This window comes from Cetorhinus maximus, chromosome 14 (genome assembly GCF_964194155.1).
Source record: "Cetorhinus maximus chromosome 14, sCetMax3.hap1.1, whole genome shotgun sequence".
Taxonomy (NCBI): Eukaryota; Metazoa; Chordata; class Chondrichthyes; order Lamniformes; family Cetorhinidae; genus Cetorhinus; species Cetorhinus maximus.
Genome location: NC_135892.1, coordinates 1,364,339 through 1,380,771, shown reverse-complemented (window position 1 = coordinate 1,380,771; position 16,433 = coordinate 1,364,339). Strand labels below are relative to the sequence as shown.

Below are 16,433 nucleotides of genomic sequence, written 5' to 3'. Positions count from 1 at the left end.
AGAGTTGTTTGTGCACAATTTATATGAGTGGAGGAGATAAAAAAAATACATGTGGAAAGGATGGCACAGAATTTATTCTTAATTACCATGGACAAATAATGATCAATAAGGATAAATAGGAATTTGATTTAATATTTTATCTTTGGAATGTGGAGTAATCTGACATCAACTACTCAATTAATCTTTTCAATTAACAGTATAGGTGTGTCACTGGTAATAATGAAATATGCTGCTCTTTTGCAAATGATAAAGTCATGCCTAACAATCAGTTGGGTAAGAGTCTTTCAAAGGAAAATAAAGTCGAATTGTCACCATTGTAAAAATCAGTCTATTTCATGCCTCTTAGAATTTTAAACATGATTTTTAATGAATTATGATTGCTACAAATGATCAAGTGTCACTTCATGTGTATGAGCTGCCAAGTTTAATCTTCAAAAAGGTGATTTTATGGGCGATGACATTGTGAGTCACACCCACAGATTAAATGGTGGACATCTCATCACTGACAACCAGTTCTACAGTGTAGAAGAACAGTAATCTATGAATACCACAAGTACACAAAGGTTACAAATAATGACAACTTTGTGCGCTAGTTTAATTCAAAGACATTGCTCCTATGGAAATGTGTCTTTAAAAGGTTGGAATGAGGCTTGTGATTGATGGCTGTCGATTATTCTGAATTACCATTTTTTGATTTCTATAAGTGGCAAATGTTGTGAATAATAAAATCAATGATCACTTCCAAAGAATGAATCCCAGGGTTTACATTTCAGCTGACCATATAAGAAATTAGGCACTACATTTCAGAATTTTAATGAAACTATACAGCACTCTTTGTTTTTACTAATAGAAGTGATTAACAATGTGGTACTTTCTGATTAATTGTGTTTAATGATAATTGCCATTGTCTTACCTTAACAGTGGACTTCCTTCACTGGAGCCAGTTTCAAAATTATCCTCATCTTTAACCTCATTTTTCAGTTTATTGGTGTACTTCTGCTTGCTTTTACCTAGAACAAAACATGAATGAGGCCAAAACAATTATGTGATATACTATAATAATGGAATATTCATTTCAAAATGCTGAACAGGGTAATTTATCATGTGCTTATACCGCTCATGAGATCTGAGAAGTGATGATTTATTTCCATCACGTTAACTTTTCACTTTGGGCTATTGTAGTGAAAGCTGTTCACTGCTACAGTGTTTATACTGCAACCATATTCTTTAAAATCTTTGTTATGTATACAATAGAAAATTAAAAGAGAGTAGCAATATTGCCCATTTGTGCCATTCCTTCACTGCATAGTCCATGTTTGTGTTACAATAAAAGGTATAAACAAATGGGCTAGACGTAAAAGGAAAGTGAAGTTTGTTTTGTCACTGAACCAAGAACAAATCCTTCTAATTGTTTTATAGGACAGATCGTTTATAAAAAAAACATTCTTACCATCTTATGAGAATCTCAGAATGCAATCATTTGTTTAATCACAAAACTTATCTATGGCAATTGTAGTGTTTTATCGAATTTCAGAGAAATGATAATTCTAGACCTGTCACAGTTTAATAATATTAATGAAACCCTCAAGAATAACGACAGCATACTCTAGTTAAGTGTGTAGCTGATTTCCCACCATTTGTATACACTTATCAGAAGTATACACTTAAGAGGAGTAGCAATAAAGTATGCCACAGCAAAAAAAAAAGCAGCTTATTTGGAAAACCCTTTATGGATTCATAGAAATTTAGGACAGTTTAAAGAGCTTAGAGTATTTATACTGGTAAGATTTGAGCACATAGTAAGGACTCCCATCACACCAAGTGGCAAAACAGAACTTGAATGAAAATAAACAGCATATTTACAACAGTTAATATGCCAGAACAAAATTATGCTATGCAACAAGGAAGGGGGGTGAAAGGGCAATGATTTTATTCACAAGTAAAATGGATTTACCCTCAAACCCAAGGTATACATTGTTTCTTTGTGCATGCTGATGTCCTCTGAATACAGGAGCTACATACATATTGGTATAATTCAAAGGTAATTGAAAAAATGGCAACTATATAATGGGAGCAATTTATGTTGTTATTATTTATCTGCAGATATCAAGTTCGCCTTGTACCCAGAATAAAAACAAAATGGACTATTTTCTAAGCTATTCTTGGTAAGGGCCACTTGGTTAATTTGAACAATTGGGTGAAAATTTACTATGTTGTTTTAATAAAACATACTCTACTGGCTATTACCTGATGAATGTAAATCTGAGACATCCTTCTCATTCTGCTGCATTGCCGATTGTTTTAACAGTTGATATGCTCTTGTTTCTGTTAGATTCAGAAATAATAAACATTATGAATGTTTTAATACATCAAAACAGATGGGCAAAATGGTATGAGGATAAGACAAGAAAAGTTTAATTACCAGTTTAATTCTTTCTCAACGTTCAACTGTATTGTTGCAGAAAAAAAAGACTTGATGAAAGGGACATTTCTCATGCCCCCATTCATGCTTCCTTCCCCACACCATCCCCCAGGTACAAGTCAGGATGAGTGCCCTATACTCACATTTGTTGCTTTAGGTCATTAATCTCGGACCAATAGTCTCGGTAGGCCTTAGACTTGGAAATAGGGGTGACAATCTACTTGCTGCAAAAGCCTCAGAGCTTTGTAGCAACAGTTATAGCCACTAGTTGTGGAGCCTTCTCGTTCTGATCCAAAAACAACAACCAAGCCTTTAACCCTTTTTTTCATTTAAGTTTTCCATTACTGTATATACACATGTAAAAGTCAAATTTCTGAGACCCATTTTTAGGCAAAAAGTTAGGGGGTCAACTTTTACACGAGTAATGTTTTCGAGGGGCTTACTTTCAACTGAAAGTTAATGGAGGAAGCCATTGGTGATATGTACGGAAACACCTGATCAGCACTCTCACCATTTGAGTACATGTCTATGAACAATCCTAAACCATGGAGCTTCTCTTGGCTTCCAAACAGTGCCAGGGCATAATTGGTCCATGAAGATTCTTTTTTCCAGTCCCATGAGCTTTGAACTGGACATGGAGTTCCCAGTCTTTCAGGCAGCATGGCACTCAGTTCCAGATTGATCTGCTTTTACTGCACTCACCAGGCATTCGGCAAATGTAATGACCCGTCAACATGGTGCTCCCACCAAAATTCCCCAGAGACATTAAACTTGAGCCCACTCCCTGAAACGGTTTCATCAGGCTGTGCTCCCTCTTCAAGAAGCCTCCCCAACCCCCACAGCCCAGGAGAGGAAGCGGGCTTGCCTGTGTTTTCAATGCTGCTCAGGGTTTAGGGGAAGGGAAGGAAAGGGAAGGGCTGTTACATGTTACACAAGTACTGTTTAAAGAATAATGAATTGAGATATATGAAAAATTAAGGATTTTTTGGCCGAAAGTCAGGAGTTGATTTTTGTACGAGATTGACTATTACTTGAATATATAAGGTAAGCCCCATGACATTTACTTAATTTGGCTTCCATAGCCTTAATGCCCCTTCTCAGGTCCTTCTATTTGATCTGGGCTGACCAGAGGACCTATTATCCAGTTCTTCTGGGTGCCCGACCAGGGAAGAGTGAGGAAAATAAGGCAGGAGGTGTGATCGCATCATCTCAGCTCGGTTGCACAGAATTAAATTAGTTGCACTTGTTTCAGGCACAAGCATTCTATCCGATCAGGGAGAAAACCATGGAAATCTCAGAAGAATGCAAGGGGGAAGAGACATATTATTGCAGGTTCCTGCCCCTTCTGTCTCTTATTTATATTCGGGAACTGAACTTCTTGCAGGAACGAAACAGATTATATTAAATGGCCAATATAAATCTTTTTTTGCCTCATTTCTGGATCACAAGATCAGCTGTGAACAAATTAAGTGTTTTTCTCCAAAAGAATGTTCACATTCAGTAAATTTTGGATTTAATCAGGAAAAACATTTTGGAAGGAACAAACAAAATACTTAAAGTAAATAAATGTTTACAATTGCCTTGACAAGAGGTTCCTGTGCCTTATTAACAGTTTCTGCAGTGCCTCTTTTTCAAAGAAGCTGTATTCAAACATCAGTTTGTGACAGGTTACTGAAGGTGTGCTCTATTGATATGGAGCGATGAGAAACAGGGAAACAGCCACGCACATTGCAAGTAGTGTGCCAATGTTGACTTTATCAATTACTGGTTTATAATATTTCCTCCTCTGTAAGCTTCACAGCTACTAAAGAGTTGGAGCAATAAGAACTTTTACACACGGATGCCATTCTGAGTATTTTGACAAAATATTCTTTAGGAATATGCAAAGTTTGACTATAATTCTACAGTATTTCTAGAATAAGACACCAATATTAAATTACCTAGTAGTTATTATTTCTTAATTCTTATCAAGGAATTCCATTTCCACAAAAAATAGCAGACCTTGTTTAGCCAGCCTCCAATTAACTTTTCGGTGGTCTTATTAGCTCAGACTAAAGTTTGAGGAATCTTCCTTCAAGCTGAAGATTCTCTCATAAATAATCTGCGCAGATGGATAAATGGATATTACTGGATGAAAATTGGGATGAACTAAGAGGGAGGCTTCAGAAATGTTGCTCTACATTATGGACTCTGACCACAAGATGGCAATTACGTTGTCACAGGTAACCGTTTACATACAAGATTTGAATTTTAAAGGTTAACATAGGTAGTTTCAATGTTGACTGTTGACATAGAAGTGTGACAGTAAATGATGACAACGAAGATCGAACAGTAATTGCTACAGAGGATTCAAGAAAACCTGTGTGAGATAATCCAAAGCACACAGCAGAAAAAAAAAATTAGAGGCATATTCTCTCTTTCAGTCAACAATTCCTTAGTACTGACAGGCCAGAAATACAGAAGATGCATTTGATCTCTAAATGCAAATTAATTACTACAATAAGTTCATATGTGAAACATTAATCTAACTTTCCCTTTCAGATGCAATCAACTTGCCTTGCATTTCTAACATTCAATTCTTCTTTTTCTTTTCACCTAGTTCTAAAGGAAAACTGTTTCAAATTTACAATCAGAAGGGAAGATTCCAATGCCAAGCAGCTGCAGCGCACAATTAGCATGGCACTTGAGTTATTAACAGTCATTTTCTGTGTTACTAATGTGTGTTGTAAAAATTTCATGGATAATAAATAAACAAAAATATTGCTATTAGAAGATTTGTTCATTACACATTCTTCTGCTCTCCAAACTTAATGAGAACAAATTAAGGAGTCTTCACAAACCAGATAGTCTATATAATTAATGCTACAAATTAAAACAAGATCCACTGTTAATATACAAAAAATGTTGCACCATTATATCTGGCATTAATCTGATGAACCAAATCTTATAACTATCATAAAAGGAGATTAAATCAAAACATTTGCAAAATAACAGGTAAAAGGACTCTTCGGTTGGATGTTTGACGTTAGGGATACGCATATGTCAAGACATGCAAAACTAATCTAACAGGCCTTGCTTGCAGTATGAAAACAAATCCGAAGATCAGAAGCACGATTCGAACTTTTTTGAAGTTTTGAACTGTTTTCGATACGAACTTTTTTGAAGTTTTGAGCTGCTTAAATTTACAAACAAACCTTGGCTGGGAAATCAGCATGTTGAACATTCTTTTGGTTGTTTTCAAAACAGGAATTGCCCTATTAAGCAGAATATAAATTACATCTTAACCTTGTGAAGACATGACGCTTATGAATTCTTTCTTTTAAGATGTTTTGGTACTGGAACTGGTTGGAATCAACAGTAGGATTCCTTACCTCAGATGAAGGGCTCTACTCTTCTTTCAGATATTGACTGGTCTACATTGTTACATCCATCTCCAATTATCCTTAATATGTTGACATACTATCCAATATATTCCATAAATGAAAGTTTATACAAGACAGATAAATAAATATAATTATATTCAAGTTGATCCAAACTTCATTAAATGCTGTTACTGCATTGTGTCATCAGCTCCCAAATGTCATAAAATCTGTCATACTCAGGTGTTTTATGACAGCAATCTAAATTTAGGCCAAGCTGTAAGAAACTAAAATTGATTAAAGAAGCTTTCCTTGTGTGGTATCCAACAATGAATATGGCATTCTATTTTAATATTTTTGCTCATCTTCATAAAATTACTCTCAGACTTTATGACAATCACCAATAAAACTAAATCTAAAAACATTTATTTATTTAGTCGCTTAGGAGTACAGCACTTGAGTATTGCTGAAGAAAGAGACATGCAGTCGAAGCTTTTCGACTTGCACTCATCAGGACAGATGCAAAATGCCAAATTTCAAATGGAACAACAATTTATACTGCATTAGAAAAGGGGTGCTGATTGGTTGGCAGATCAGCTCTAACTGGTCGAGACATTGTCATGGCGAATGCACAGGGAGCTATTGCCCCCATGCTTTCGTTTATTCAAAAAAGGTGCAATGAATGGACATTGTGCCTGCAGAGGACAGGTCCCTGCATATGAATATATGTAGTTTCTGGCAAGCATGAGTGAGCCACATTGTGCGCCCAACTGACAGTCTTAAATTGGTTGCGAGTGTAATTTTTAGCACACGCGGGGTTGTTCAGCAAATGGTTAACAGCTCTAGATTTTCTTGTAACTTCAATAATCTGCTACAGTAGTGATTTGTAATGGAGGGAAGAGAGTGAGAATATCTAATTTGGGAACTTGCGAGAAAGACAGAAACTGTGATTAAGTAGTGCAGACCTGCGGCTGAAATGATCCACTCCTGCCGGCAGCGAGTGTCGGGGCAGGCGGGAGCAGGAAATATCACAAGATGAAACAAAACAGGTTCACATCGACGAGGAAACAGGGTCCTATTGTCCGCTTGGGACTTCAATGTCGGACTTTGTTTCCCAATGCGCAATGTCATTTGAATACATTTAAATGTCTTGAATACTCATTATAAAGCCTGCTTGCCAGTATCATCCCCCCACACTGCATAAAGAGGTAGCGTCAGTATCTAATTAGACCGACATCTTTCACAACTGGATATAAGCAATGTGCACCTGGTGACCAACACTTCGCTTGTGACTTTGAGGTTTCTTTGCCTATCTTTCATCACACAGGGCTCGCGACGCCTTGACTCAGCACCAGGCTTTGCAGGCAGCACTACGTCATTCTCAAGGAGGATATCACAGGCAAGACCAGCAGTAAGGCGGAAGTGCTGTGCGGGGTGCCACAAGGCAAGCCCTCCACTGGGGGTTGGCAATACTGGACAGAGGTTGTGGAAGGGACCACAGGGCAAGGCCTTCCAGCGGGGAGGGGCAATGGTGGATAAAGGTTGTGGAAGTGGCACAGGGTAAGGCCTCCACTGGGGAGGGGCAATAGTGGACAGAGGTTCGACTCAGAAACATGACACGGGGAGCTCGGGAGTGGAGGCATCCTCTGGGCCACAATGGGCAAGAGTCTATTACAAAGGGACATAAGCGAGTTCGAGCCAGAATGGGAGGATGGCAGTGTGAAAAAGCGCTTCATTTTACATGGCTGATCTCGCAAAAACTCTCCTTATTCCAGTTCAGGAGGGCAAGGGCATGTCGGTCCAGGGCCAGTAGTGCCAGAATGTTGTGCACAGGTAGTCTTCGGGACACCACGTGCCTCGGTCTGTGGGTGTTTCTGGCATTAAACTGTGCTGCAGATGGCACACTCACAGGCAGGGGAGGCATCTACAGCCAACAGATGGGGAAAAGGTAGTGTAGGGGCATTGGAGGGCTCTGGGGAAGGGTGTGCTATATGTCTAACTGAGCAGGAGGCTTCAAGATGGGATGGGTGAAGTCCACACAAGGCATAGGCACATCCACCTCCAAAGATTCAGGGGGTAACACAAGGATTTCCACCACGAGCAAAAAGGGTTCAAGGATTGGAGGAGGAGGATTGTTATATGCAGGGAAACCTAGAAATTGAGCTCCTCCAGGCCGATGGAAGAGATTTTTACAGTCACACAGGGAGGGTTCAAGCTGGTCTGGGAGTGAGAGCCCAGCAACACCACCTTCTAACCTGAAACAATGCATAGCACATCATTAAAAAGAGGTGACATTTTAATGGTGAGGACTCTGAGGGCCAATTGGAGGACTGGTGCTCTGCTCTGGGAGGCTGACTGAAGGGGCACCCAACTGTGTTTTACCAAATGAGGGGAGGTGCACACCTGAGACATATTAGGAGCCTTTCAGTGACAATGCAGGGAATCAGAAGAGTTAAGCACTAAGGCTCATTCACACGAGATGAATCTCCATTCCTGGCACTAATCGATCTCCTTGTATCCCCTTGTTTCAACTGCTGAAATTCCCCAGAGCCATTAAAAAAAAGTGCGCAACTATTGGGCAACTGGACAAGCTGGAGCTGCATGTTAAATACAGGAGCTCATAATACAGTCGCAGGCAGCTGACCAGATGAGAAGCCTCAGCCCCTCATTAAATAAGCACACATCCTCAGTAAACATTTGCCCTTATGTCTTTTCCGTAGAGTCTAGTTAGTGAGTGCAGTGAATGAGGATTCCAACCACACTCCTGAAAGCTGCACACCCAAGCGCCTGACCAAAGTAATGTCATAACACTGGCTGATGTAGAAGGTGGGGGATGGACCACCATGAAAAGTAAAATGTGCTGGCCAGCATTTCAGTGGCTATTAGGTGCCGACATAGGACCCAACAACTTGAACTCTCAGTCGCTCACTATTCATCGACAGAAATAGAATATTTGGAGGCTCATGCTCACGTGTCTCTTTTTCTGATTTATGCTGCAGAGAGCAGACCTTCAGCAAGATGGATGCTGGATTTATTGCTGCCTGCATCGTCACATACAGGCAGGAGAGAAGGAGGAGAAGATTGCAACAGAGGTTTCAGGCTCGCCAAAGGGAAGAGCTACACGAGCAAGGGGCTGCAGGGCCCCCTCCACGTAGAGGATGAGGCACACATAAACGTTGTGCCTAGGTGGATCTGAAGACCGAGGGTGTACAGAAGATGCATGCCCTTTTTGCAGATGAGCAACAGGCAGTGTTGTCAATGCCTCCGCATGTCCAAAGATCTGTTGGCGCATATCTGCCACATTCTGCAGGATTTGACGCCACGGGAACTGGGAGGACTTCAATTGTCAGTAGCTATTAAAGTCATCGCTGCTGTTAACCTCTACGCAACTCGCTCTTTTCAGGGCTCCACTGGGGACCTCTGCAGGATCTCTCAAGTTTCCATGCACAAGTGTATCCATCAGGTAACAGACGCCCTTTTGCCAAGGCCCACAACCACGTTAACTTTGATAGAAGTCAAGCCAGCCAGGATGCCAGAGCACTGAGCTTTGCTACGATTTCCAATTTCCCACAAGTACAGGGTGTCATCGACTGTACTCATGTGGCTATCAAAGCTTCCTGGCAACAGGCACTCCTATACATAAACAGAGAATGCTTCCACTCCATCAATGTCCAGCTGGTCTGTGACCACAAGAAACAAATCCTGCAGGTACGTGCCAGATATCCAGGAAGCTGCCATGACTCCTACGTCTTGAGTAGGTTGCAGATCCCAGGCATATTCGAGGAACCATACAGGATCTAGGTTTGGTGACAAAGGACGTGGCTGATGACACCTATGCGGCGGCAACAAAATGCAGCAGAGAGAAGGGACAAGGAAGCTAACACCGCTATCCGAACATTGGTGAAGCAGGCCTTTGGCATGTTAAAGATGTGATTCCGATGCCTGGCCAGATCCGGCGGAACACTCCACTACACTCCCCAGAGGATCTCACGGATTATCATGGTTTGCTGCACACTGCACAACCCGGAACTGCAAAGGGATAGGGAGTAGTTGCTAGATGACAATATGGAGCAGCCATATCTCCTCCGATAAGGAGGACATAGAAAGGGATGAGGGCTGAGGTTCAGGAAGCTGAGGCTGTAGGGGAAAGTATCATTGCACAGGCCAGACAAGGCAAGTGTGCACTATCACTGACAGAAATTCTGACAGGTGCATTCTTACACTTGGGGTGGGAAATGTCCCTTGCAAGTGTTCAACCTTTTTCACATTCCTTAACCCTGCTGTTGCCTAAACCACAGTGTGGAACTATAGTTCTTATGATCACTGTTACTCAGCTTCTAAATTTTTCATCATCTTAGGATCACAACTAAATAATGCAGCCTCTACCCTGTCCTGCTTTTAAAATGCTGTATCAATGAGCAACCATGGGTTATTTCTATGATTTATATCCATCTTTCAAAGCTTCATTTAATTTGAAGACAGGACAACTAAAATGGCCCCTAATTAATAGCTTCCTTTTCCCCACATCTTTCTGATTCTGTTCAACATGATATGGAGCACAAATCTGATTTCCATCATTTTCATGGAAAAATATCAGCCCAGAATCTGAAGGAGTAGCAACTAAAATGGTAACTTTTTTTCCTTTGCTTTATATTGTGCTTGTTCTTTGCTGATGCACATTTTATGCATAGTATATAGTGCACATGGCATTTTGTAACAGTGAATGAAATTTACTGTGTGGGTTGATTTCTGGGTGACAATTTCCAGAGAATGTCAACAGTTCAATTTCTCTCTAACCTAAGGGGTTGGGGTTATTTATAGCACTACCTGCTATCTACTATGACATGCTATTCCACTATATCCAGAACAATAGAAGCAGAGGATATGACCTGCATTTGATGGAGGGGTGGTAAATTCAAAACTAATCTGCAGGATCAATATTTCAGTAAGCAAGTGATCAATCTGTGAAACAGGTTCCCTAGGGAGTTAGAGCATGATGTTAGCATTGATTCATGCTAAGGTAAATTAGTTAGATTTCTTTCAGAAAATAATTGCCTGGATTTTGTATGTCAGTCAGTGGCAAAGTGACAGCCTCTTCCGCTGATCTCAAAAAAAGCTGCACAAATATCTAGCAATCTTTGTGGCACCTTTCCCAAAGTTAAACTGAATCTGGCACTAAGTCAAAGGGATCGCCAGACGATCAGCAACAGTGATGTCATTAAGCAGGGTAAGCTGCCAATCACATTGAAGCATTTCATAGACAGCAAACAAGCAAGGAAAATGCACTGATTATCCTTCACTTTTTATAAATTTTGCAGAGGGTGAAATAAAGATTGGAGCATATAAATTAGAAGCTTAAATATCATAAACAAACCTCTAGAAAAATTATTTTTGTTATATTTTTTAAAAAACTATGAAATTTTTTATCTTAATGGAAAAATTTGATGTTACCCAAATATAAAATAAGTTTCCAGGGGAGAGAGGTTCTTCAGCAATAGTTTTGAATAAATAGAGTTAAAGATCCAGCTACACCTCATTAACAAGATGTAACCTTTTTTTCGGAGGTTATTAACAGTGATATCACAGCGTAAAAGGGGCAGTTCTCAATAATTTGTTCATTTCTAAAGATTGCCATCTGTGGGGGCTTCAATGGGAATTCATGACAGCAATCTGGATTTCCATGTTTAACTGTGCATGTTCAGACACCAGAAATTGCCGTCAGATTCTCAGGGCAATGACGGCAAACGGAGTTAGTTTTGTCACCAATACAACTGCAAAATCAGGGCCATTAATTTGGGGTACACTATATGATTCATTTGAAACACGGCATGTTATAAGTACAGCGTGCTTGGGAGGGACAGGTAACTTTGGACTGTTGATACCTAAAGCTCTCCTCCAATGCTGTTTCTCTCACACCATGTCTGGGTCTGTTGATAGAGATTGATTGCTATGATTAGTCAACAACTCCATATTGCTGTATCAGAGGAACAGGAGTAACCCATTCAGCCTTCGGAGCCTGTTCTCTTCTTCAATTGGATCATAGCTGATCCATATCCTAACTCCACCAAACCGCCTCAGTTCTGTGATCCTTGATGTCCTAGCCTAAAAAACCTATTAATCTTTATTTTGAGCTTTCCAATTGACCTAGCCTCTACAGCCTTTTGGGAAGCTCCACCTTTCTGTGTGTGAAAAAGTGCTTCCTGATATCACCCCTGAACAACCTCATTCTAATTTTAAAATTATTGTCCCTTGTTGAACTCCCCCAGCAGAGGAAATAGTTTCTCTCTACCTACCCGATCAAACGTTTTTAAAACACCGCCATTGGATTACCTCTTAATTTTGAATATTCAAGGGAATAGAAGCCTAACCAATTCACTCACTCTCACAATTTAACCTTTTTGATCCTGATGTTATCTGGTGAATCTGTGTTGCACACCCTCCAAGGCCAATATGCCCTTCCTGAGGTGAGTACCCAGAATCAAATGCAGTGCTCGGGATGGGGTCTATCCAAGGCCCTGTACAGCTGTAACTTCCATCCCTTTGTATTCCAGCCCCTTTGAGATAAAGGCTAAAATTCCATTAGGCTTTTAAATTTCTTTTTATAACTGTACTCTAGAATTCTTCCTACAGGCACTGTATTGTCAACATGTATAACGTTTTCATGAAATATACGTATGAAAAGTCTTGAAAACTTAGTTTCGAAAAAGCACAGCTAAATTAACAACTGAAGAAGTATTCAATGCTTAAAGTGTACTGAGATCCCTTTGGTGGGGCTGAATTTGTTCTGTACACTTGCTGCTAAACCATCTCTCTTGCAGATGAATATAAAATTAAGCTTGAACAAAATCATTTGATTAGTATCCATATTCAGTCAATTTTTCCCTACATTGTTCTAGCACTCAGCTTGCGTTAGTTAACATTTCTACATTTTTAAAGTTTTTATCATTTAAATTTTTTAACTTTAGATTTTTTGTGATCATCAAGTTTAGTACTAGAGAATGAGTAATCTTGATGGTTATGGGTGCAGTTCTGTAGTGTTTACATTACTAGACTCGTCATCCAGAGGCCTGAACTAATAGTCTATAGAATTTGTGTTCAAAACCAACAGTGGCAGCTTGAGAATTTGAATTTGGTTAAAAAAATAGTCTGGGATAAAGCGCTGGTACCAGTAACAGTGTCAGATTGTCGTAAAAACTCAACTGATTCACAAATCTCATTTAGAGCAGAAAGCCTGACTACAAAGAATAATATAAAATGAGATAGACGACTCATTTGCAATCTATGCATTGAATCGAGACATGCTGAAGGCACACCTAGCCCAGTTGATTCTAAAAAGTTCTCCTCACTAACACCCGCTCAATGATGCTCAGATTGGATTCTGCCAGGACCACTTGGTTTATTACAACTTTGGTATAAATATGGACATAAGAGTTGAGTGACTGCCCTTAACATTAAGCTGCTATTCAGCTAAGTTCAGCACCAAAGAACCCTAGTAAAACAGAGAAAACTCTTCCATGGTTGGAGTAAACCTGAGACAAAGGAAGATGGTTGTGATTGTTGGAGGCCAATTATCTCAGTCCAGCCCTCAGCCCTGGGTTGAATTCCTAGGTGGGCCTCACAACTGCCATGGGTAAAATGCCTGGGATGTGTGTGCCAACCTTAGATTAGGTCCCTTTGAGGACTAAGGTTGCAGAAGCTCTCTTAGTGAGGAGTCCTCAGACTCGTCAAGCCTTCTCCCATGACCATGACCTTGTTGAGGTGGCTAGCAATTACGATCCCAAAAGACAGTCACAGATACTTTGACAGTTGGTCAGGACCAGACATACCAGGGTCTCACCTAATATCAGATCCTTTCAGCACACTTTTTTCAACGTTACACCAGGGGTACCCCTGAAAGAGCACATGTTTGCAAGCCCACAGTATTTTTAAAAAAAGAAAACAGGCAAAACTATCATTGCTTTATCTGCGCAACAGTTATCTGAAATGCTTAAGCTTGTGATGCTATCCTTCATAACAGTGCACTGATTAATTAGTTTTAGCACTGTACTCACTCAGTTGTAACTTTTATGTGGCACCTACCTTGCTGCTTGGTATTATTCAAGTCAAACCACGGCATAGGAATTTCTGGTTTAATTTCTACATCATCATTGAAAATGGACGGTAAGCTGTAAGACGAGTCGTCACTTGGTAGAGACTGATTTTCAACTGCTTTTGGAAGGATTTTCTTCAATAATGCTGTTGCCTGATTAGCAATTAAAATTAATAAGAAACAAAAGAAAATGCTTCATACTCATAGAGCAGATAGGAAAACATAACTATTTTGACATCAATTAATAAACCACATGCATCTATTTACAAAACACATATTATAGATTTCTACTGTTCTCAATTTTAAGAGAATTCTTTAAAAAACATAAGCCTAGATTTTGCAGTCAGCGACTAGGCGATGGTGTCTGCTGCATACCTCAAAGACAGCTGCCTACAAAGATCTATGGTGTGGATTTCATCTTTCTCGAAGTTAATTTGAATGTGGCACAATCAAGGGATCTCCAGTGATGACATCAAGTAGGGTAAGTAGCCAATCATATTGAAGTATTCTCACAGACAGTAAACCACAAAATAAAATGCAGCAATTCTCCATCACTTTTTATAAATTTTACACAGCGTGAAACAAAGTTTGGGGCATACACAGAAGCTGAAATATCATCATTTGATTTTTTAAATAATTATATTAAAAAGCTATGGAATTATCATAATGAAAACAGTCACATTACACAAATATAAGATTTATTTTCCAGGGACAAATAGATTCTTCTGCAGTAGTTATAACTTAGTACGCCATTAAAAATTCAGTTACATCTCATTAACAAGTTGTAACTCTTTCAGAGTTATTTAAACAGCACAATTACAGTAAAATGTGCAATTCTCATCAGTTCAGTGATTTCTAAAGATTTCCGTCTGCAGGAACTTCTACAGCTTATCCTGTGAAAGAACAAGAAATTGCTGGCATCAAACACTGATTTCCCTGTTTAACTGTGCACGGGGAGATGTCAGAAGTGGGGATGTCAGAAGTTGCTATCAGTTTCACAGGACAGTGACAGTGATGATGACAGTTTTGCAGTCATCACAACCACAAAATCTGTGCAATTTAGTATACCATCATCTCTCCCAAACTATGACAAAATCTGTGCAATTTAGTATACCATCATCTCTCCCAGACTATGTTTTTGGAATTAAAATTAATTTTAAATCGTTAGACAATTTGCTCCTGAGTCTCACTTTCTTCAACCCTGTTAATTAAAGTATGATGGTAAAACTATTTTGTCTGTACCCTGAAGAATGCAGGTTAGGAAATGGGGTCAACCTGAAAATACTGGGCGATAAACAGATGAACAGTTCAGTTCATCCACCAGCATTCATAACGTGGGCAATAGGATTGCTTCTCTGTCTGATTTACTACAAAAGCATATAAATATTTATATTTTTGATTATTTTGTTATTTGGTAAATTAAGAAAGATTAAGAAATATAGCCGCTTTAATTTTTTAAAACAGAAAAATAATCTGCTTTGGTACATACTTCTGTTATTGTATAGCTGTAATTGATTGATTCATTTTTCTAATTGCCTGTCTGTGCTGGTTACTATTGGTTTTTACAATTTACAGAATATAAAAAAATATATAACTAAGAACTGCTTAAACAATACTACACAACAGTCCATAAAGCCATAACTCTTCTGCTTATCATGTAAGCAAGTCAACCCAGTGATTTTTGTTAATTGCTAATACAGTGTGCAGTCCTTATAGTACTAGCATCAGCAATACATTCTATTCATTGATTTAGGTTGGTGTGAAACATCCATGCTGAGCAAAAAATAAAAAAATAACAAGTATTCACAGAATTTAACTCATTGTTATACTTTTTTATTTACACAGCTATATTTGAGAATTAAATACAATGCTATTTGTACCTTTTTGGAGTTATTACTGCTTTCTGCAATCAATAAGGGTCCAAATATTTCTGCAGCCTCATCTGTGGTCAGCACCTGATGCTCCAACATAGAAAGAACATGCAAGTACCAGCGGTCCCACAACGTAACAGAATCAGCAGGCAAATCTGACAATCTGCAGTAATAGAAAAAAGGCTAAGTACTGAAATTATGAACTGCTAATAAAGAAAATATATCAAAAAAAACAAAAAACAAAAAAAAAACAAACAAAAACAGAATTACCTGGAAAAACTCAGCAGGTCTGGCAGCATCGGCGGAGAAGAAAAGAGTTGACGTTTCGAGTCCTCATGACCCTTTGGCAGAGTTCTGCCGAAGGGTCATGAGGACTCGAAACGTCAACTCTTTTCTTCTCCGCCGATGCTGCCAGACCTGCTGAGTTTTTCTAGGTAATTCTGTTTTTGTTTAAGAAAATATATCACTCCAGTAATGGGAAGGGTGGGTAGGGAATGGGGAGTGAGGAAACAGGTTCCAAGATTAGATTACTGGGTACAGAATAGTTAACTGATGGTAATGAACACAAACATAGGGGATGCGGTGACATAGTGTCATTGCCCTGGCACAGTGGGGTTACCCTGGGTAACTGGAATACTAGACTAGAATCCCAGTTACCCAAGGGGATCCCAGGGTAATGCTCTGGAGACCCG

The 16,433-nt window shown here is 39.3% G+C and overlaps 1 protein-coding gene across 6 annotated transcripts in view; it reads right to left on the bottom strand.

Moving 5' to 3' along the window:
• Positions 1-16,433, bottom strand: part of kiz (kizuna centrosomal protein) — a 203,923-nt gene that overhangs the window by 64,266 nt on the left and 123,224 nt on the right. For all 6 annotated transcript variants that reach the window (XR_013578637.1, XR_013578638.1, XM_078556388.1 and 3 more), the window contains 4 exons: positions 15,751-15,904; positions 13,861-14,023; positions 2,248-2,325; positions 914-1,010 (listed from right to left, as the gene is read on the bottom strand). Coding sequence is in view for 4 of the 6 variants with exons in the window: in XM_078556388.1 (XP_078412514.1) it covers positions 914-1,010; positions 2,248-2,325; positions 13,861-14,023; positions 15,751-15,904 (492 nt within the window). In the remaining 2 variants the exon portion in view is untranslated. The remainder of the gene's footprint in view (positions 1-913; positions 1,011-2,247; positions 2,326-13,860; positions 14,024-15,750; positions 15,905-16,433) is intronic.